The sequence below is a fragment of the Pipra filicauda genome, unplaced genomic scaffold (assembly GCF_003945595.2).
Source record: "Pipra filicauda isolate LSUMZ 115617 unplaced genomic scaffold, ASM394559v2 scaffold267_size1258537_pilon, whole genome shotgun sequence".
NCBI classification, from domain to species: Eukaryota; Metazoa; Chordata; class Aves; order Passeriformes; family Pipridae; genus Pipra; species Pipra filicauda.
The window spans coordinates 598,267-614,816 of NW_024104384.1; the positions used below are offsets into that span (position 1 = coordinate 598,267).

General features: G+C 40.6%; 1 protein-coding gene across 1 annotated transcript; it reads left to right on the forward strand.

Moving 5' to 3' along the window:
• The first annotated feature begins 5,512 nt into the window (after positions 1 to 5,512).
• LOC113995733 (neuropeptide Y receptor type 6-like) lies at positions 5,513 to 16,299 on the forward strand. Its single transcript, XM_027736150.2, has 4 exons — positions 5,513 to 7,882; positions 10,035 to 10,111; positions 10,205 to 10,236; positions 11,229 to 16,299. The coding sequence occupies exon 4, from the start codon at positions 11,247 to 11,249 to the stop codon at positions 12,366 to 12,368; it is 1,122 nt and encodes a 373-aa protein (XP_027591951.1). The 5' UTR covers positions 5,513 to 7,882; positions 10,035 to 10,111; positions 10,205 to 10,236; positions 11,229 to 11,246; the 3' UTR covers positions 12,369 to 16,299.
• Positions 16,300 to 16,550: the final 251 nt, after the last annotated feature.

Genomic DNA, 16,550 nt, shown 5'->3' on the forward strand with positions numbered 1-16,550 from the left:
GTGTCAGGATGTAATTCCACAGCTGTCTGAGCTGATATGCTCTGGGATTGCTTCACTCCAGCCCTGGAATCCTGCCTTTTCCCATGTGCCAGCCTTGATGCTTGTGCAAACACACACCAATGCACTTAAGAGAACTGAGACAGCCAAAAATAATTTTATCACGAAAAAGAACTTAAGTTTTCAGCTGCCTCAGCTTTCTGAAACAGTTTTTTTTCGCATGATCTGCTGGTGCTGGCAGGAGGAAGGAAGCAGAACTGCAACATCCCCCTGATGGAGATGAATTGGAAATGCTCCCTTGGAGACTGGCAGACACAAGTGTAACACTGACTGTGCTGGAAGGTTGGTTAACCACAGCCCCAGAGGAAGTCCAGAGAGGCTGAACATGATGTCACATGTTTAAATCCATTTATCTCAATGCATGAACAGACACAATCGTTTTATCTGGTAGAAAAGAGAATATGCTCGTAGTGTCACTGAAGTGTTTGTGGTTTAAAAATAAACAAATATATCCTACTCTATTAAATAAAAAGCTTCTTCCCAGAGGCCATCTGCAAGCTCCACACAATTACAGGAAACACAAAACTATATTTCGCCTACTAGTTATTGTAAAAACTGTGTGGCCCTTTGCCAGAAAAATTAATATGTTTCATGTAGAAAATAATCCATGAGAGTTTTATAGACCCATAATAATTTACAGCAAAAAGGAAGAAAATTTAAGAGGAGCTTCTCGTGGCCTCAATGGATAACAAAGAAAGAGAAGGCTTGTTTGCAGCTCACTTTCTCTGCCTGAGAACAAGACAGACAAGTAGGCCAAAGAAGAGATCAGAGAAAGGAGTCACTGCTTGCATCAGGAGGAGGACATGAGGGTCTTTAAGATGTGAGTAAATCAGTAGGAAAAATAAGTCACTGACACTACTCAAGTGTAGCCCAAATCCTTCCTCTTCAATTGCACTTCTGACTCGGTTGATTACTGAAAGGAAAACGCCTTTCAGACAAACATTCCCATCACTTGCAGGTGAAAATGTCTCCTCTGATACTACAGAAAGGCCAAACTCCACTTGACCTGGTGTCCTTCTCTGGCCCTGGGGAAGGAGGTTTCCTAGACAGCTGAGCATCAGTTTCTTCTGAGTCTCCCAGACTTTCATACTTCCCAAGTCATCTGAGCTGCTGTGGAGATTCCAGCCGGACCTCTGCAATTCCTGTCGGATTCATGCCTGATGAGGCATCCAGTCACCTGATCTGTGCAGCCAGGCACTTGTTATACACATTCCTATGAACTAGGTGGCTTTCCCTGCTCCTGAAATGCCCTTTTCCACCATACCTTTGAACTGTTTCTAACTGTAAATGAGTAAATGCATAACCCTCTCCTATGTGTTTAAAAATTCCTAGGAAAGCACCATGCAAAAGAAATATGTACTCCACCCCTTCTGACAGGGCAGCTGCAGCAAAACATTGTTTCAACTCTGATAGCAACCTATAGAATAAATAAAAATCATTGTATAAGCACCTGAAGTTTCTAAATTTAGGCACCTTTTCAGATAAAAGCTCCACCTGTGTCATCCACCTAAAGGAAATGTATTTCTCAAACCAGAAGCACCATAGCCAAATAATGCCCTATGTTAAATGTCATCATAGGATATTTTAGTTAGAGTGTCCTTAATTAGAGTGTTAGAAAGAAACCACATCATTTTCATGCATATAACTTTCCAGTTATTCCAGTAGAAATCATACTGTCTGGAGTCCACAGGAGGGCATCGCTGCTTAAGAGATCATAAAAAAGACATCTGAACAGTCCCTTTCCAGCACTAGGCTTCCTATGCTACTATATATTCTGAGTAAAAGATGATACAAAATAAGTTATTAAGGAATTGTTTATATCAATTTTTGTCACTAAAGAAACATACTCTTGTCCTGCTCTTCAATGAGTCCAAACTGCCAAGACAGAAAAGGAACAATGAAGTTTTGGAAAAGAGCATGAGGGGCAATAGAAGAACATTAGTCACAAGTAGCTCTTATAAATATTTTACATAAACCTTCATATAAACACAAAATCATATTCTTTTACCTTCATATAAACACAAAATCATATTCTTTTAACTTGCTTCAACATCTTTGTTTTAAAAAAAATTAATCAACATCTGTTGACTCTGGAAGCCAACCACACTGATATAGAACAATTTAAGTATATCACTTGGATTTTTAATGAGTTTAAGTATGTTTTTTAGTATAGTGCAGTCCTCCAGACTTAGGTTTGGTTTTACCTTTCAGCAGACAGAAAGTATTTTGAAACCCACAGGAGTCCTTCTTGCAGACATTTTGCTGAATTAGTTCTGCATTGACTATAACAACACCATCTTAGCTACACTTCAGCCAGGTTTTTCTAACTGTGCATAGGTGGAACAGTTGGGAATATGGGAGATCAACGATAATTTCCCACATCACCCTGAGATCTGCACACATTCAGGCAAGGGTTTTTAATCTCATCATTTCAAAGAGATATTATTAGGCTTTTGGAAGTCCCACTCTTAGCCAGACCAACATCTCAGGCAGAGAGTAATTGTGCAGGTCATAAGAAGACATTTTGGGTAAAACATCCAGCAGCACCAGAAGCTTCCCCATCCTGGCACCTTGGTTTAGCTACAGGTGTGAAAACTTGTGGAAGATCTACAGCTGTTTTTGAGAGAGCTCTTGCCTTTTTATCAAAGGTTTATCTTACACTCTGTTCAGCTGTTTTTACTTTAACCTGCATGAACATCAAACCTCCGATCTTACTTTGGAGATTCTAATGAATTAGCACTGGTTGGGAGAGGGGTTTTTGTTGAAAAAGACTGATTAAAAAGCACTGAGAGGGAACTGGATAGTCCTTTGTCTCCCTAAAGTTTGAACATGACACCCCTCAGGATAAAAATATCTCCCCTGTGTGAATTCTGATGGGGAATAGAACACTCCCCTCTCTTGTATCTGCTTAATGCAAAATAAGATATCTACAGATAAAAAGGTAACTACAGAATAACCCAGAGGAACTATTTCTTCAGTAAGTGGTATCAAAGTTTATCTACTGAACAAAATCTTCCCTGAGCTCTTTGTAAGGGGAGTTTGCCTAAGAGAGAAACACACCTTTGTGAAGGGTGAAGTGGGAAGTCATCGGAGAATTGAATTTGCATCCTTTTCTTTGGACTTACATTACATTTTTCCTTAAATCCTGCCCTCCCTCCTCTTGCCTCTGAAGTTCAATTTCTCTTCCCCTCTTTCATCTTTTCACTCTTCTGTAATAATGCTTGATTTCCTTTCTTCCCTTTCCTAAAATTTTATATAAAAGCTGGTCATAATTTGAAGTGATAGGATGAAAGTAAGGCAGCAAAATATGGTCTGAAAAGTCAAGGTTCTTGTGAAGGATCAAAGAACATAGCAATGCTGTGACAGATGTGAGAGGGGAGATCTTTCACTGTATCTTAGTCCAGGATCATAAGTTTTGCCAAGGGAAGACCTGGAGCCAGCAGCAATCTCAGCCACACTCTGATCTTTCTCATCTGCAAATCTTTCATTATGTATTTTCCAGTTGAATTAAAATCTACTTGCTTTTTATTTTTTTCCCTTAGCTATTCCTAGCCTCCATCTATTTCTCATTCCACAGAACCTCTGTAGGGTGGTTTTGTGGAGCTTTTGCATGACTGACATTTAGCTTTGTTTGAACACAGCAGGCAGAGTTGTGCCATGAAGCTCAGTAAGTACCTGCCTGGAATTAGCTGTAAGACATCCGTGCTATTCAAGAAATTTTAAAATGAGGTGGTGGGAAGTGAGCCTTCCAAGGCACAAAATAGCAATCTAGAATTCATATTTTGAATACAGTTTGAAACATGCTGGAAAATTGAAACAGATTAACAGGAAAAACCTTTTGATTATATAAGTATTTCTTAATTAACAATTAGGACACTGAAAGATGTCATGGCATGAGAACAGCAGGGTTTGGTGCTCACAGTGTTGTTATAAAAAGACTGTAGAATGGGGAAAAAACAAACCAGAGATACACTTTATCATATTCCTCCCAAGTCTGTGAGCTATTGAAATAATTCATTTTTTGGCAGAGATCACTTTGGGTAAAAATCAGCTGGAGAAGTTCTGGAAAGATACAAAGAATTGAATCAGGATTTGGAAAGTGGAATCTATTATAAAATATGAATTAACACAGTCACACTCCTATTACAATTACTCACATATCTTATCTCTTTTTCAGTGAGAACAGTGACTTGGCTGACCCAAAAAATCAAGATCCTAACCTTCCAGCCAGGGAGTATATCCATCTCCATCTCTGTGCCAACTGAATAAGGTCCAGAAATTAGCCAACAGTTCGTGGCATGACATAACTTTAAAAATGAATATGCCATTATAAGTAACTCATTTATAGTTAAATCAGATTTTCAAACAGTTGACTTTTCATTCTAGGCATGAGCTAACTGAGAATCAGAATTAAGAATCAGAATGAGGATGTTGCAAAGCAGTCCTCTAGAGCTATGCAGTATAATGGAGTGAAACCTAAACTCTGGGTAGTGAACGCGAGTGATTTTTGTGATAATTTTTTTCCAATTAGGAAAAAAATTCTGAATCATGGAGCAGTGCTCAAACTTACACATACACATCATTGGGGAAAAAATTACAGTGCATACTTAGCTAATATTCAGATGTTGCTAGTTTGGTCACATTAGAAGCTATTTACTGAAGATCCCTTAGCAGGGTGTTGATCTCTCCACAAAACAGGGAAATGTGCAGGGACTGTGTTTTTCCTCCATCAGAGCACATTATCTTACTTTCCTGGCATTAACCGGCACATCTGACACTAACACAGGAGATTTCCAATTATTCTTGTTTATTTTTCTAGGCCTCTTTGAAGTGCTATAAGGAATAGTGCTTATTAGGAGGAAATACTCCTGGAGAAAGACTTGGGGGTGTTGGTTGACAAGAAGCTCAACACGAGCTGAGAATGTGTTTGCAGCCCAGAGAGGCAAAGGTGTCCTGGGCTGCAGCAAAGGCAGCAGTGAGGGAGGGGATTCTGCCCCTCTGAGACCCCCCCCCTGCAGTGCTGCCTCCAGCTCTGGAGCTCCCAAGGTAAGAACTATGTGGATCTGTTGGAGTGAGTCCAGATGAGGCCATGAAGATGCTCCAAAAGCTGGATGCTCCAAGTAGCTCTACTATGGAGCCAGGCTGGGAGAGCTGGGGGTGTTCAGCCTGGAGAAGAGAAGACTCTGGGGAGACCTTGGAGCCCCTTCCACTGCCTAAAGGAGCTCCAGGAGAGCTGGAGAGGGACTTTGGACAAGGGCCTGGAGGGACAGGATGAGAGGGAATGGCTTCACACTGACAGAGGGAAGGGTTAGATGGGATATTGGGAAGGAATTCTTCCCTGTGAGGGTGGTGAGGCCCTGGCACAGGTTGCCCAGAGAGGCTGTGACTGCCCCATCCTTAGAAGTGTCCAAGGCCAGCTTGGATGGGGTTTGGAGCAACTTGGGCTAGTGGAAAGTGTCCCTGTCCATGGCAGGGGGTGGAACTGGGTGATCTTTAAGGGACAGAACCCTTAACACTCTGTGATTCCATGACCCTTCAGAGGTGTTACAGGTCACTGAACCAGCTCTTGGCTGATCTGCTGTTAAAGAACTCTTTCACCTGGGAAGCTGAGAAATTCCACATCTGTACTAAATCTTGCTTTCTGAAGAAGGGGCTGCACCAGGAACAAGCACTTCTGCACAGCTACATGAGAGAAGCAACTAAGCAACAGCAAAAGTTTGGAGTGATCAACCACCAGCCAAGATTCCTGCTGGGCAAGGAATCATGTAAATGCCAAAGCAAAAGGAGAGCTCGAAGGACTGACGTGCTAGAGAATTTTTCACCAACGCATTGTTGTCAGTGCAACAGAAGTTACTACAAACTTAGACTTTAAAAAACTGTCTATTATGGTGCTTCACCCATCACTTAATACTGAGCACTTTAGAAACAACATGATCATTGATAAAAAGCAAACACAATTCTGGTATCCATTAACCTGTTTTGCAAACAGACACTCCAGCATTTGACTGAAAACAATATACCACGATCCCTCCTACCCAGCCATAGGTCCCACTCAGCATACACACCTTTGACATCAGGCTTGAACACACCAGGAGCAGCTACACCCACAGGCCTCTGATGCTGGATGTGATCTAACTCACAACAGGTTACAGCACAATTAAATCCACACGAGGCAGCAGGTTGATGTGACCATAAAACCGAGGGATCCCACTTTAAACACTCCAGTTTTTCCGCAGATGAAGGACTGCACAGAGTTATACTGGAAACAGAGGCGTATGTCAATAAGCAAATTGACCTTTGAAATTTTTAAATAGAATCAGAACATCTTTTAATTTTGTTGACTTATTCCCTTTATAAACACATAATGCATTTTTATGGCTTGTTCTGACGCCTATCTTGCACACTGCATGTTCAAGTCCTGATTCACTTCCTTGGGTTACAGTACAACCAGAAGCAGAATTTCTAAAGTATTTTGGCAAAGCTTTGTTTTTGTAGTATTTTTGATATAACCAAAACCAGCAAGTTCTAGAAATGCTTTAGAAAAGTATATTCACATTGCTTGATTGTAGCATTTTTGGTTAAAATGTCAGAACTGCCAGACCACACCTAGAATAAAAAGCAATGGGCTAAACTAAAGAGAAGGAAGTTTTAGGGGGAGGTGTTAAGGAGTCTTCCTAACAGTAAATTAGGCTCTTGTGTACCTAATGTAGGATTACCACAGATGGTTAAAAAACAGGCTGGACGAATACATCACAGATAGATAGAAATATATGAGAAGCAGGAGGTTTGTCTGGGGATGACAGAGGCCCCTCCACCCCATCCCTAGTTTCTGCAAATACAGTAGCATGACAACCAACAATATTTCCAGACAATTAGTTCTAAACAGCAGTTTCATCAGTATTGCTCATCCCAACAATCCTACTACTGCTTTTCAAAAATCATTCTCTCAAAAAAACACAGATTGAGATATTAGGGCTTAAGTGGACCCAGGTACTAATTCAAGAGTTTATACAGCAACTTACCACATCCTAAGAAAAACAGTTCCTTTCCTATCCCATAAATGTCCACTCTAAATATTTAGTAGGGAAACACTGAATTGAATACTAGCATTTGTAAATAAGTGACTGCAAAATATATGAACTTTTACTGGAAAAACAATAATAAAAATAATGCCCCTTTTCACCATGTGCTAATGCAATGTGCCATGCTTTGCTTTTCAGGAATATTTTTGTATCTGTGGAGTATAAGCTAAAATATCAATTTATAGTGAAAATCTCATTATCTTAATTGCAATAAGGCCAATGATACACTTAATAGGGTGTGCATGCTCTTTCCAAGCAGGTTAATGTACAGTCATATCAGTTCAGAAAGCAATATGCCATCTGCAGATATTTATATATGAAATCCAACATAGGGAAAACATTTGTACTACAGAACAGATTAAATAATTGAGAATGAAATTGCAAGATAAGGTGTTTGACAAGGTGGAGGGAAACTGCACAGTGGAGGAAAATCCATCCCCATGACTACTGGTCCTTCCTCCTCCCTGCTCACTGCTGTTCGCCTCTTCTTGGATTCCAGAGCTTGTTTTATTCCTCAGCAGCCCTCCTGCAGCCTGGTGGATTCAGCACACTTGGAAATTGTGGATCTGTGGTTTGTTTCAGGAAGAGAAGAAGGGAGAGTTTAAGTATTGCTTTAGCAGCAGATGGCTTTGCTCCGGATTCTGTTGTACACAAAGAAGATGTTTTTGCTGGCTCTGTAAGCACAAAAAGGGAAGAGGAAAATTGTTAAAGGCAGTGTGGATATGACTTGAATTTTTCAGCAGGTAAGAAGTCAGAAAATCTGTAAAACTCTGGCAAAAGTTACTGAAATATATCTTTTAAAGCATTATTTTCTTTTGTACCTCCTATATTTAAAATTTAATGGGAAATTTCCTCCACATGTTGTCTGTGCAATTCTTTGGAACTTAATTAACAGTGTTTGTAATTGAAACATTTACTGGTCACCTTGAAGGGATGGGACTATTCATCTTTATCACAGGTAAGCAAATACTTAGGAAAGAAAGCCTTTTTAAAACTCATTTTATTTTAAACCTTTCTTTTGCTTAGGAACATTTCAGTGATGTTTCTGCAGGCAGAGGAATGAAACAACTAGGCTGAGGGGTCTCTAACAGCTTATAGTGTTAAACTCTCACTATAGTAGAGAATCTTTTCAAAAATGTATGAATTAGAGGTTGAAGTAATTAGTTCTTTCTATTAAACACTTCAATTCTGATATCAGCTGTAGCTGTGGTTCAAGGACACTGATTCCACATTCTCTAACATTTTTTAGCTTTAAAAATGCCAGTATTTATTACAATATAGTTCAACATTCAATAAGTATTAGAGTAACTTATTTTTTTTAATTCTATGAATATTCCAGTTGTTTAACAAGACAGGTGTAATGGTTTTATTGCCAAGGAAATGTTTAAATTGCCTTGCAGAATGGCAGGTACTGCACTTTTTAACTCCCAGCACAAACCAAACAGTGCAAAGTAATTACACTTTTTCCTGAGAAAAGGACAGTGCAGATGGAGAGTGTGCCTAAAACTGATGTAGTGAGTGAACTGATTAGGTCAGTACAGAGACTTTTCCCAAATGCCAAGGAAGCCCTACCAGCCACCCTGAATCCTTGGGAGAGGACATTCAGCACTTGCTATCAAACTGTGTGGTGCAACCATGGATAAATAAGCAAGCTTAGCAAATAGTGCATAAAATATTACAAACTTGGCTCAGCCTCATGGCCTTTGAGCCCCCACAGCTTCTCCTGCTCACATAAAAAGCAGGGAAGAGCAGAGGTTGTCTCTGAAGGGATCTGCTCCCAGGACAGCTCCCGTGCTGACACCTGACCTCTTCTCAAGGGCCAGGGCTCAGATCTGTGCCAGGTGACCACCACAGGCAGTGCAAAGAGAAGGACCACCCTGGGGGCAAAGCAGCCAGACTTTGGACCCTCACGCTTCTCCAGTGGCAGCAAAGCTCATCGGGGCAACAGCTGCCACTGGTGGTGGTAAATGTACCATTTACTGCCTCTTGCTCTCCCAGCACATTCAGCCCTCAGTGGGACAAATCCAGCCAGGCAATTAGTGCTGCTCCAGGGAAAAGTGGTTTGCAGTGCAATCCAGGAAAGAGGGGGCTGTTGCCCAGCCACTGGGTGTGACTGTGCTCGATCCACAACCCCTGTCCCTGCTCCTGGACTCATTAAGAGAACAGTTTTTGGAGGCTGCAGCACACACAGTCGGGTACTCAGCTGTTGTTCTTGCCCTGCTGGAGCAGGGACACCTGCAAGGGACTACAAAATCTATCTGAGCCACCAGACTTGAATGGCTTTTGCAGAATGATTGTGCATGTTTCCATGCCATTCCCTCAATATAGCTGTAACCAAGCCAGGTGCATTATTTAGGGAGACTACAGGGCTTAATGCCAGCCCTGACCACAAATTAAGTCATATTTGGAACATCAGGGCCACGTAGAGTCACATAAATCTACAGCCACTTGCTGGTTGAAAGGGATATTTTAATCAGGATGAGAGTGGTAATAGATGCTCCAAAGGTGGTTGTGTTGTCTTTTGTTTGGGTTTGGGTTTTTTTTTTTAGAATCTTAATTTGAAGCATCCAAACTTACATCAAGCAGAAGTATCAGGATAAAGCAGTTCAGGATATAACTCTGGCTGGAATATTCTTTGAGTGTCTGGGGGCAAGCAGCTACAGAATCATTCCCATTTTAACCCTGGATTTGGTGTTTAATCTTGTGCACACAAGCAAAACTTTTTTTTTATTCCTTAATGATTAGATAATGGCAATCATTTCTATGACAAGGTTGACAAATCTTCTACACATAAGCAAATTATTTCTAGTAACAATAAAACATCCACCTGACCCTTCTTCTTTTTGTGCATCCTCTTTAACTTTCCACTGCTTCTTCACTCTCCTTTCTCCACAGGCTCTCAACACTATTACTAGGGGTGAAGAATTATCTCCTTCCAGCTAGTTTTCCAATAACTTCAAAAAGGAATTAAGGTGAGTTAAAGTTGAGTTTTGAAAGGTATATGTGTAGGACATATACCTATTTTAAAAGTAACTGTTTTCATCCTTCTTTTTTTCCTTTCCCAGGTTGAAATAACCTCTTTCTGGCCAGAAAGCTGGTGAGCCTTTAATTTAAGATTAACTTTTTCACTTGGTGATAAATTCAAGATATTCTGCTGAACCTAATTCTTCTCAATAATATTAATTTTATAACAAAAGAACTGTGCTAATATCAGATTTTTTGCTTGACACCTGTTTAAGTTGGAGCTGAAAGAAGAATCAACTCTGTGTCTCTTGAGTACATGTTGCATTTAACCACAAAAAAATGTAAGGGCATCATTTGTCAAACTTGTACAACAGTGAACAGTGCATAGGGAAATGAAACAACCCTTGGTAACTCCTGACAGAGAAAGAATTGTGTGTACAACTACAATTTGATCTGTGTTTGGTTTACATTTTTCTCAAGTTAAGTTGAGGAAAAAGGCCATGCTACCTTCAGTGCATCAGCAGAACAGGAAACTGCCTTAAAAATATCATTCACAGAGGTGTTGAATACCACTTGAGCTCAAGCACACATAATTTTGATCAATTCAGGAGGATTTGGTGTATTAGCTTACATTGCTTTGTAGTTCTAAAGAAAATATAAGTGTGATGTCTAAGCTAGCAATGTGATGGCAGGACCCAGTTCTTCTTTTCTGATAATACCAAAGCAACTAATTATCCTCCTTGGAATTCATTAACCTTGCTAAATCTTCAGCAGAGACAGATCTTAAAATATTTCATTCTGAAAATCAAACTTTATCCACAGTTGGTAGAAGAGGATTTGTATGAAAATGCCCATACAAGTTTAACCAGAGCTGCTATCACTTCTGTTTCTTGTATACCACAGTCCCAGCTCAGTGTCAGAGCAGAACCTCAGAAAGGTGACATCCACCTCCATCCATAGATATACACAACCCCACTAATAACCACTCACTTTGCCAGTACTGTAATTAATCAGATTTGCTCAAAACCTTAAGGACACCAACTGCAATGACAGACCCACAGTACTCACTAATTTGAAAAGCTCCATACCAAGTATATTCTAAATAACACAAGGTTTTGTCCATAGGTTGGGAGATGCCTCACGATGGATAAAGCCATTCAGCACCCCAGTGAGATCCTGTCCAATCAAACTGTCTCTAACTTTAGCTTTTCTCAGTTTTTGAACTTTGACACATGCCAGCTTTCCTTCCTTGCAGAGTTCTTGCTTATCACAGCTTACACCTTAGTTTTACTGGTGGGGCTTTTTGGAAATCTTTGCTTGATTATTATAATAAAGAGACGGAAAGAAGCTCAAAATGTTACCAACATTTTGATTGCCAACCTCTCTATATCAGATGTCTTGATCTGTATCATGTGTATTCCTGTCACAGTTGCATACACCTTAATGGACCACTGGATATTTGGGGAAGCAATGTGTAAAATGGGTTCTTTCGTACAAAGTTTATCTGTCTCAGTCTCCATTTTCTCACTTGTACTCATTGCTGTTGAGAGGTACCAGTTAATTGTGAACCCACGTGGCTGGAAGCCTAATATTTCACATGCTTACTGGGGGATTCTTCTCATCTGGGCGCTTTCCCTCGTGATATCCCTTCCTTTTTTAATATTTCACCAGTTAACAGATGAGCCCTTCAAACACCTGTCTTTCCACAGTGATTTCTACAAGAACAAGGTTGCTTGCATCGAAGCATGGCCATCTCTTACAGAGAGACTGATTTTCACCACCAGCCTGCTGGTTTTCCAGTACTGCTTCCCACTGGGGTTTATTTTTATCTGCTACCTCAGGATATTTGTATGTCTTCGAAGGAGACGCTTTAAAATAGACAGGGTGAGAGAGAACGAGAGCAGGCTGAGTGAAAGCAAAAGGATTAATGTGATGCTGGTATCAATTGTTGTGACTTTTGCAGCTTGCTGGCTGCCTCTCAATATATTCAATGTGGTTTTTGACTGGAACTACGAGGCACTAATGAGCTGCAATCACAACCTGGCATTTACCATCTGCCACCTCGTGGCCATGATCTCAACGTGTATCAACCCCATCTTCTATGGATTTCTGAACAGGAACTTTCAGAAGGATTTGATAGTATTAGCTCACCACTGCAGATGCTCAGCATCACAGGAGGAATATGAAAATATTGCCCTTTCAAATCTGCAAACTGATGCATCTAAAGGGTCTCTGAAATTAAATAATCCCCATGTGGATATATAAAATAATCCAACAGCAGTTTCCAAAATTTTGTGTTTTGTTGCAGATGGCCTCTTTCTGTAGGTCTTGGTCATGTTACCATCAAGTTTAGAGGAAGTTTTTACATTTAATTCAGCAAAATCAGGATTATGCTTCCATAGGCATACTCTTAACAGGTACTTAATGATAGTGTTAATGCTAATAAACCACATCCAAGAGTCATAAAGATCAATAATAAGGAATTATAAACAGTATTAACATCTTACTTTTTTAATCCACAGTTTCACTAGCATCCAACCTTGGCTCCAAAAAATCATTTCCATTTCAGCCTCTCATGGAATGTCCTCCCTAAACACCAGCTTCCCCCCAGTAAACCCTGAACGCTGTGGTGTTTTTAACTTCAGCAGCCTTTCTCACAGTTTTCTGGCCTTTTGATTTTCCTGCCCTACACTGATCCCAGCCCTGGTTAACCTGCAGGTTGCAGGCAGTTCACACTGTAAGGAAGGCCCCTGAATTTATCCGAAGCCTCCATCACCTTCCTTTCAGCCCCAGCATGCAGTTTGTTTTGGTTTAGTACCAGCCCAGCCCAGAAATCGTATTTTAACAAGGGAAAAGGCTAGAGCTGGAATTCTATTTTTTTTTTTATGAGCACTAAAGCAGTTGAAAACTTGATTTGCTGCAAAGATGTCTTCACTGAGATTGTTCTTGCTGTTCAAGATGAAATACATATTTAGCATTTCTCCTAAAAGCATTGCATTCTCCAAACCATCAGCACAGATCATTGCTTTTGCTCTTACCATCACCACTGGTCCCTACAATAGACCTTTTAGAATCTCCATTATCAGACAAACACACTATGAATTTAGAGTAAATTTTGTTTTAGCTACTTACCCAGATTTCTCTTTGAGTAGAAAATTAGGTCTGCATCTTCATTGCAGCAATATCTTTCTCCACATTTCTGCACTAGCACGAGGCCACACTTGAGCAGATGTGGTCATTTCTGTCCAGCCGTGTTTGCAAATAGTTTCTTTTGTAGCACAGAGCATAGAAGCCTAAAGGTGTAATATTGAACACAACTCTTCTCAGACTAAAACATTTTAAAAATCGCTTTCCAGTGTGGCCATAAAAAAATAACCAGACTTATTTGTCATCCATGCTACAGTGATAGCATAAGTAATCAGTTTATATTGGGCTATTTAAATACAATACTTAGAACAATTTAGTCCAACAACTCACCTTGCTTCCTCTTGTTCAAGTGAAATATAATTAATTACTTCTATTGCTAAAGTCCTTTCTTCTTCTGAGTTTTTTAAAACCCTTGTTTTAACACTTGCACATAAAATTCCTTGCAATGTATTCCCTAACTTTAGCAATTTACCAGTGCCCCATTTAAAAGAATTAACATTTATATTACAATGAGCTCCTTGCTGATTCAGCTGTGATGAAACTTACCTTAAGGCCACAAAATTCTCTTGGAGAGGGACCATCATTTTCCATAGTCAAGCAGTTCTTAAAGGATTCCTTCAGGCCACAGTTCTCTCGCTGCAGCATCGGTTTGGACTGGCTGCATCACTCTGCTCATCAGAGCAGCTCTGTGAGAGGAGCCTCACCAGCTCTTGCACATACTCTGGATTATTAAGTGCCCCCTGATTCACCCTGAGTAAAAAGACCTCGTTGAAATCCATCAGTGTCTGAGCCCACAGAAGTCCTAAGGTCAGCCCTACTCACTGGAGCAAGAAAGGCAGAATTAGCAACACAGTAATCAGGTATCTGAGTGACAGCTATGGATTAGTTTTGGCATCATTTGGTATTTTTTTCTAATTAGATCCAATATCACACATGTGCACTGAAGTGTATAAACCATAACTTAAATATCTGCCTTGAAAAGAAACCAGCATACAGATAAATACCTAATAAAGGCCAATGATCAGACTGATAAGAGGATCTTAGTGTTAATTAGTTCCATTAACGCCACCCCTCGGTCACTGGGCTCCCTCTGTTGCTGGTTTCCACCATCTGCTTGTTCAGCAAATGGGTTTTTAACCAAGGTAAAAGCAGCAACTTGCATTCGATGACAGTGTGACCACACCACACACTCCCGAGGGGCTGGTGTGTGCTTTGGTGAGGGGGAGCTGATGGAGCTCGTTCTCTCATCAGTGAGACTCCAGGGTAATAATGGGGGTCACTGTCTTCGTTGCACTTGCTTAAATGAGAGCAAACCTGATCCAGGAACTTCACTTTTCTTGGAGATTCCAGTGCCTGTACAGAAAGTCACCTAATACTGCCAGAAGACCATTCACTGAACAGATCATTTTAACAAATCCTGGTGGCATTCCTGCAAAAGGCTGGGCTATCAGCTGGATTTCCCTGAGTTTGGAACACAGATCTCTCTGTCTTCCTCATATTTAAGCACAGTTTACAGCTTCAGGGCCCATGCTGAAAGCAATCTGCAAGCACAGGACATTCACAGTTTAATTTATTAATACTGGCACAACAGTTCAGATTACTCTCAGTTCTCACAGAAGTGTCTCAGACAGTATTTGGAGTTTGACTCAGGCTCAGCTGAGATTCCCACGTATGAACTTGGCTTAAGTGGCTCCCATACCAGCATTCCCATCCCTTAGGCACACCCAAGTGTGCTTAGTTTTATAGCAGAGGTGGTTTTAGTATCACATCCCAAGTGCTTTAAACACAGCCACAAAATTAACACTGGTTTAAATTAAGTGATGCTGATGGACAGTCTCCCTTTACTGTCTCTCCCTAGAAGTGCTTGGGCAGTGCATCAGACAGGCACAAAAAAGATTGCCACTGCTTTTTGTAACACCAGTGGTCTGCTCACAACATCCTGATCAAACTTAAGCAATCAATTTTTCCTTCCAGTCTGAATCTTGGCATAAGAAGGTTCTTCATTAGCAAGTGGCAGCATTCCCAGCAGTGACTTCCTCAGAATCAAATGTGAACAATCATACTTGTGCCTTGATTTCTTCTTCTCATTTCTTCCTCTCACTTTCATTTGACTCAAGTGCTGATGCTCCATTTCTGTCCTGAGCAGTTATCAAGTATCTCTTCTTGATGCTGCATTTATAAAAATCATTGTTAACTGAACAGAGGATTATCACAGTCCTGAAGACTCTCAGTACGTCCAGTGGCTTCGTGTGCATCCTGATACTGAATTTCCAGGCAAGTCAGTAAGAGTGAGATGACTTTGATAGGAATAGGAACAAAGAAGAGTTGCTTCTTTTTAAAGCATAAGTATTATGGACTCCAGCATGGTGTGTGACACTGATATATGTAACTGCAATATGCAATGCCTAAAGATGGCTCAAGTTAAACTGGCAAATGTTGCCCTGTGTTGGGTAATGTTGATAACTTTATTTCCTCTCTTTGTATTGATATAGCAAGTAGACAAAATTCTAACAGCCTTTCTCACCAGAGAGTTGTTCCTTGATCACAGAATCATGGAATATTCTGAGTTGGAAGGGACCCACAAGGATCATCAAGTCCCAGCTGGAGGACTGTGAGTTTCCTCAGAGGAGCAGCAACATGGATTTAATTATTGAAAACTAGAGGGGGAACCTGAACTCCCAAATGCTATCCCAATGTACAAACAAATTCTTGGGTTGTCTTTTTTTTTTTAAAGTGCATCAGAGCTTTGTTCAAGTGGTTCAAGTTGTGTAGACCAGACTAATATATTTATAAACATCCTTGTAAATGAACATACCCTTACCTGTCTGTGTATTTTATGGTTGATTGGTTTAACTGTAAGCACATATAACTAGGGTTAGATACTTGGGAACTGGCATTCATTGTGGAAATGATTCTGCTGAGCAGAGAGATCAATTGATTACTGACTGTAATTCTGTCTGTGACAAAGGCAGTGCCAGTGCTGTGTGTGATTTAAAGACTTTGATTGCTCCCATCGGCTGACAAATAAATATTACCCTGTGTAAAACTGCCTGGTGAATTGTACTGTCTGTGACGGGGGTAGGACAGTTCTCATGTGCCCAAAGGCCAAGAATCACCAGGAGGTCAAAGAAAAATAGAAAGCCTGCTGCAGATGGAAAGAGTGGCCACAGAGCAGATAAAACACAGCTCAAGGGCACAAAGGCACTCGGGAGGGGACTTGACCAGAGCACAGATGTCAGGAGGGAGCTGCTGACACACTGGAGGCAAAGGAGATGGAGGAGAGGACACAAAGACTGCTCT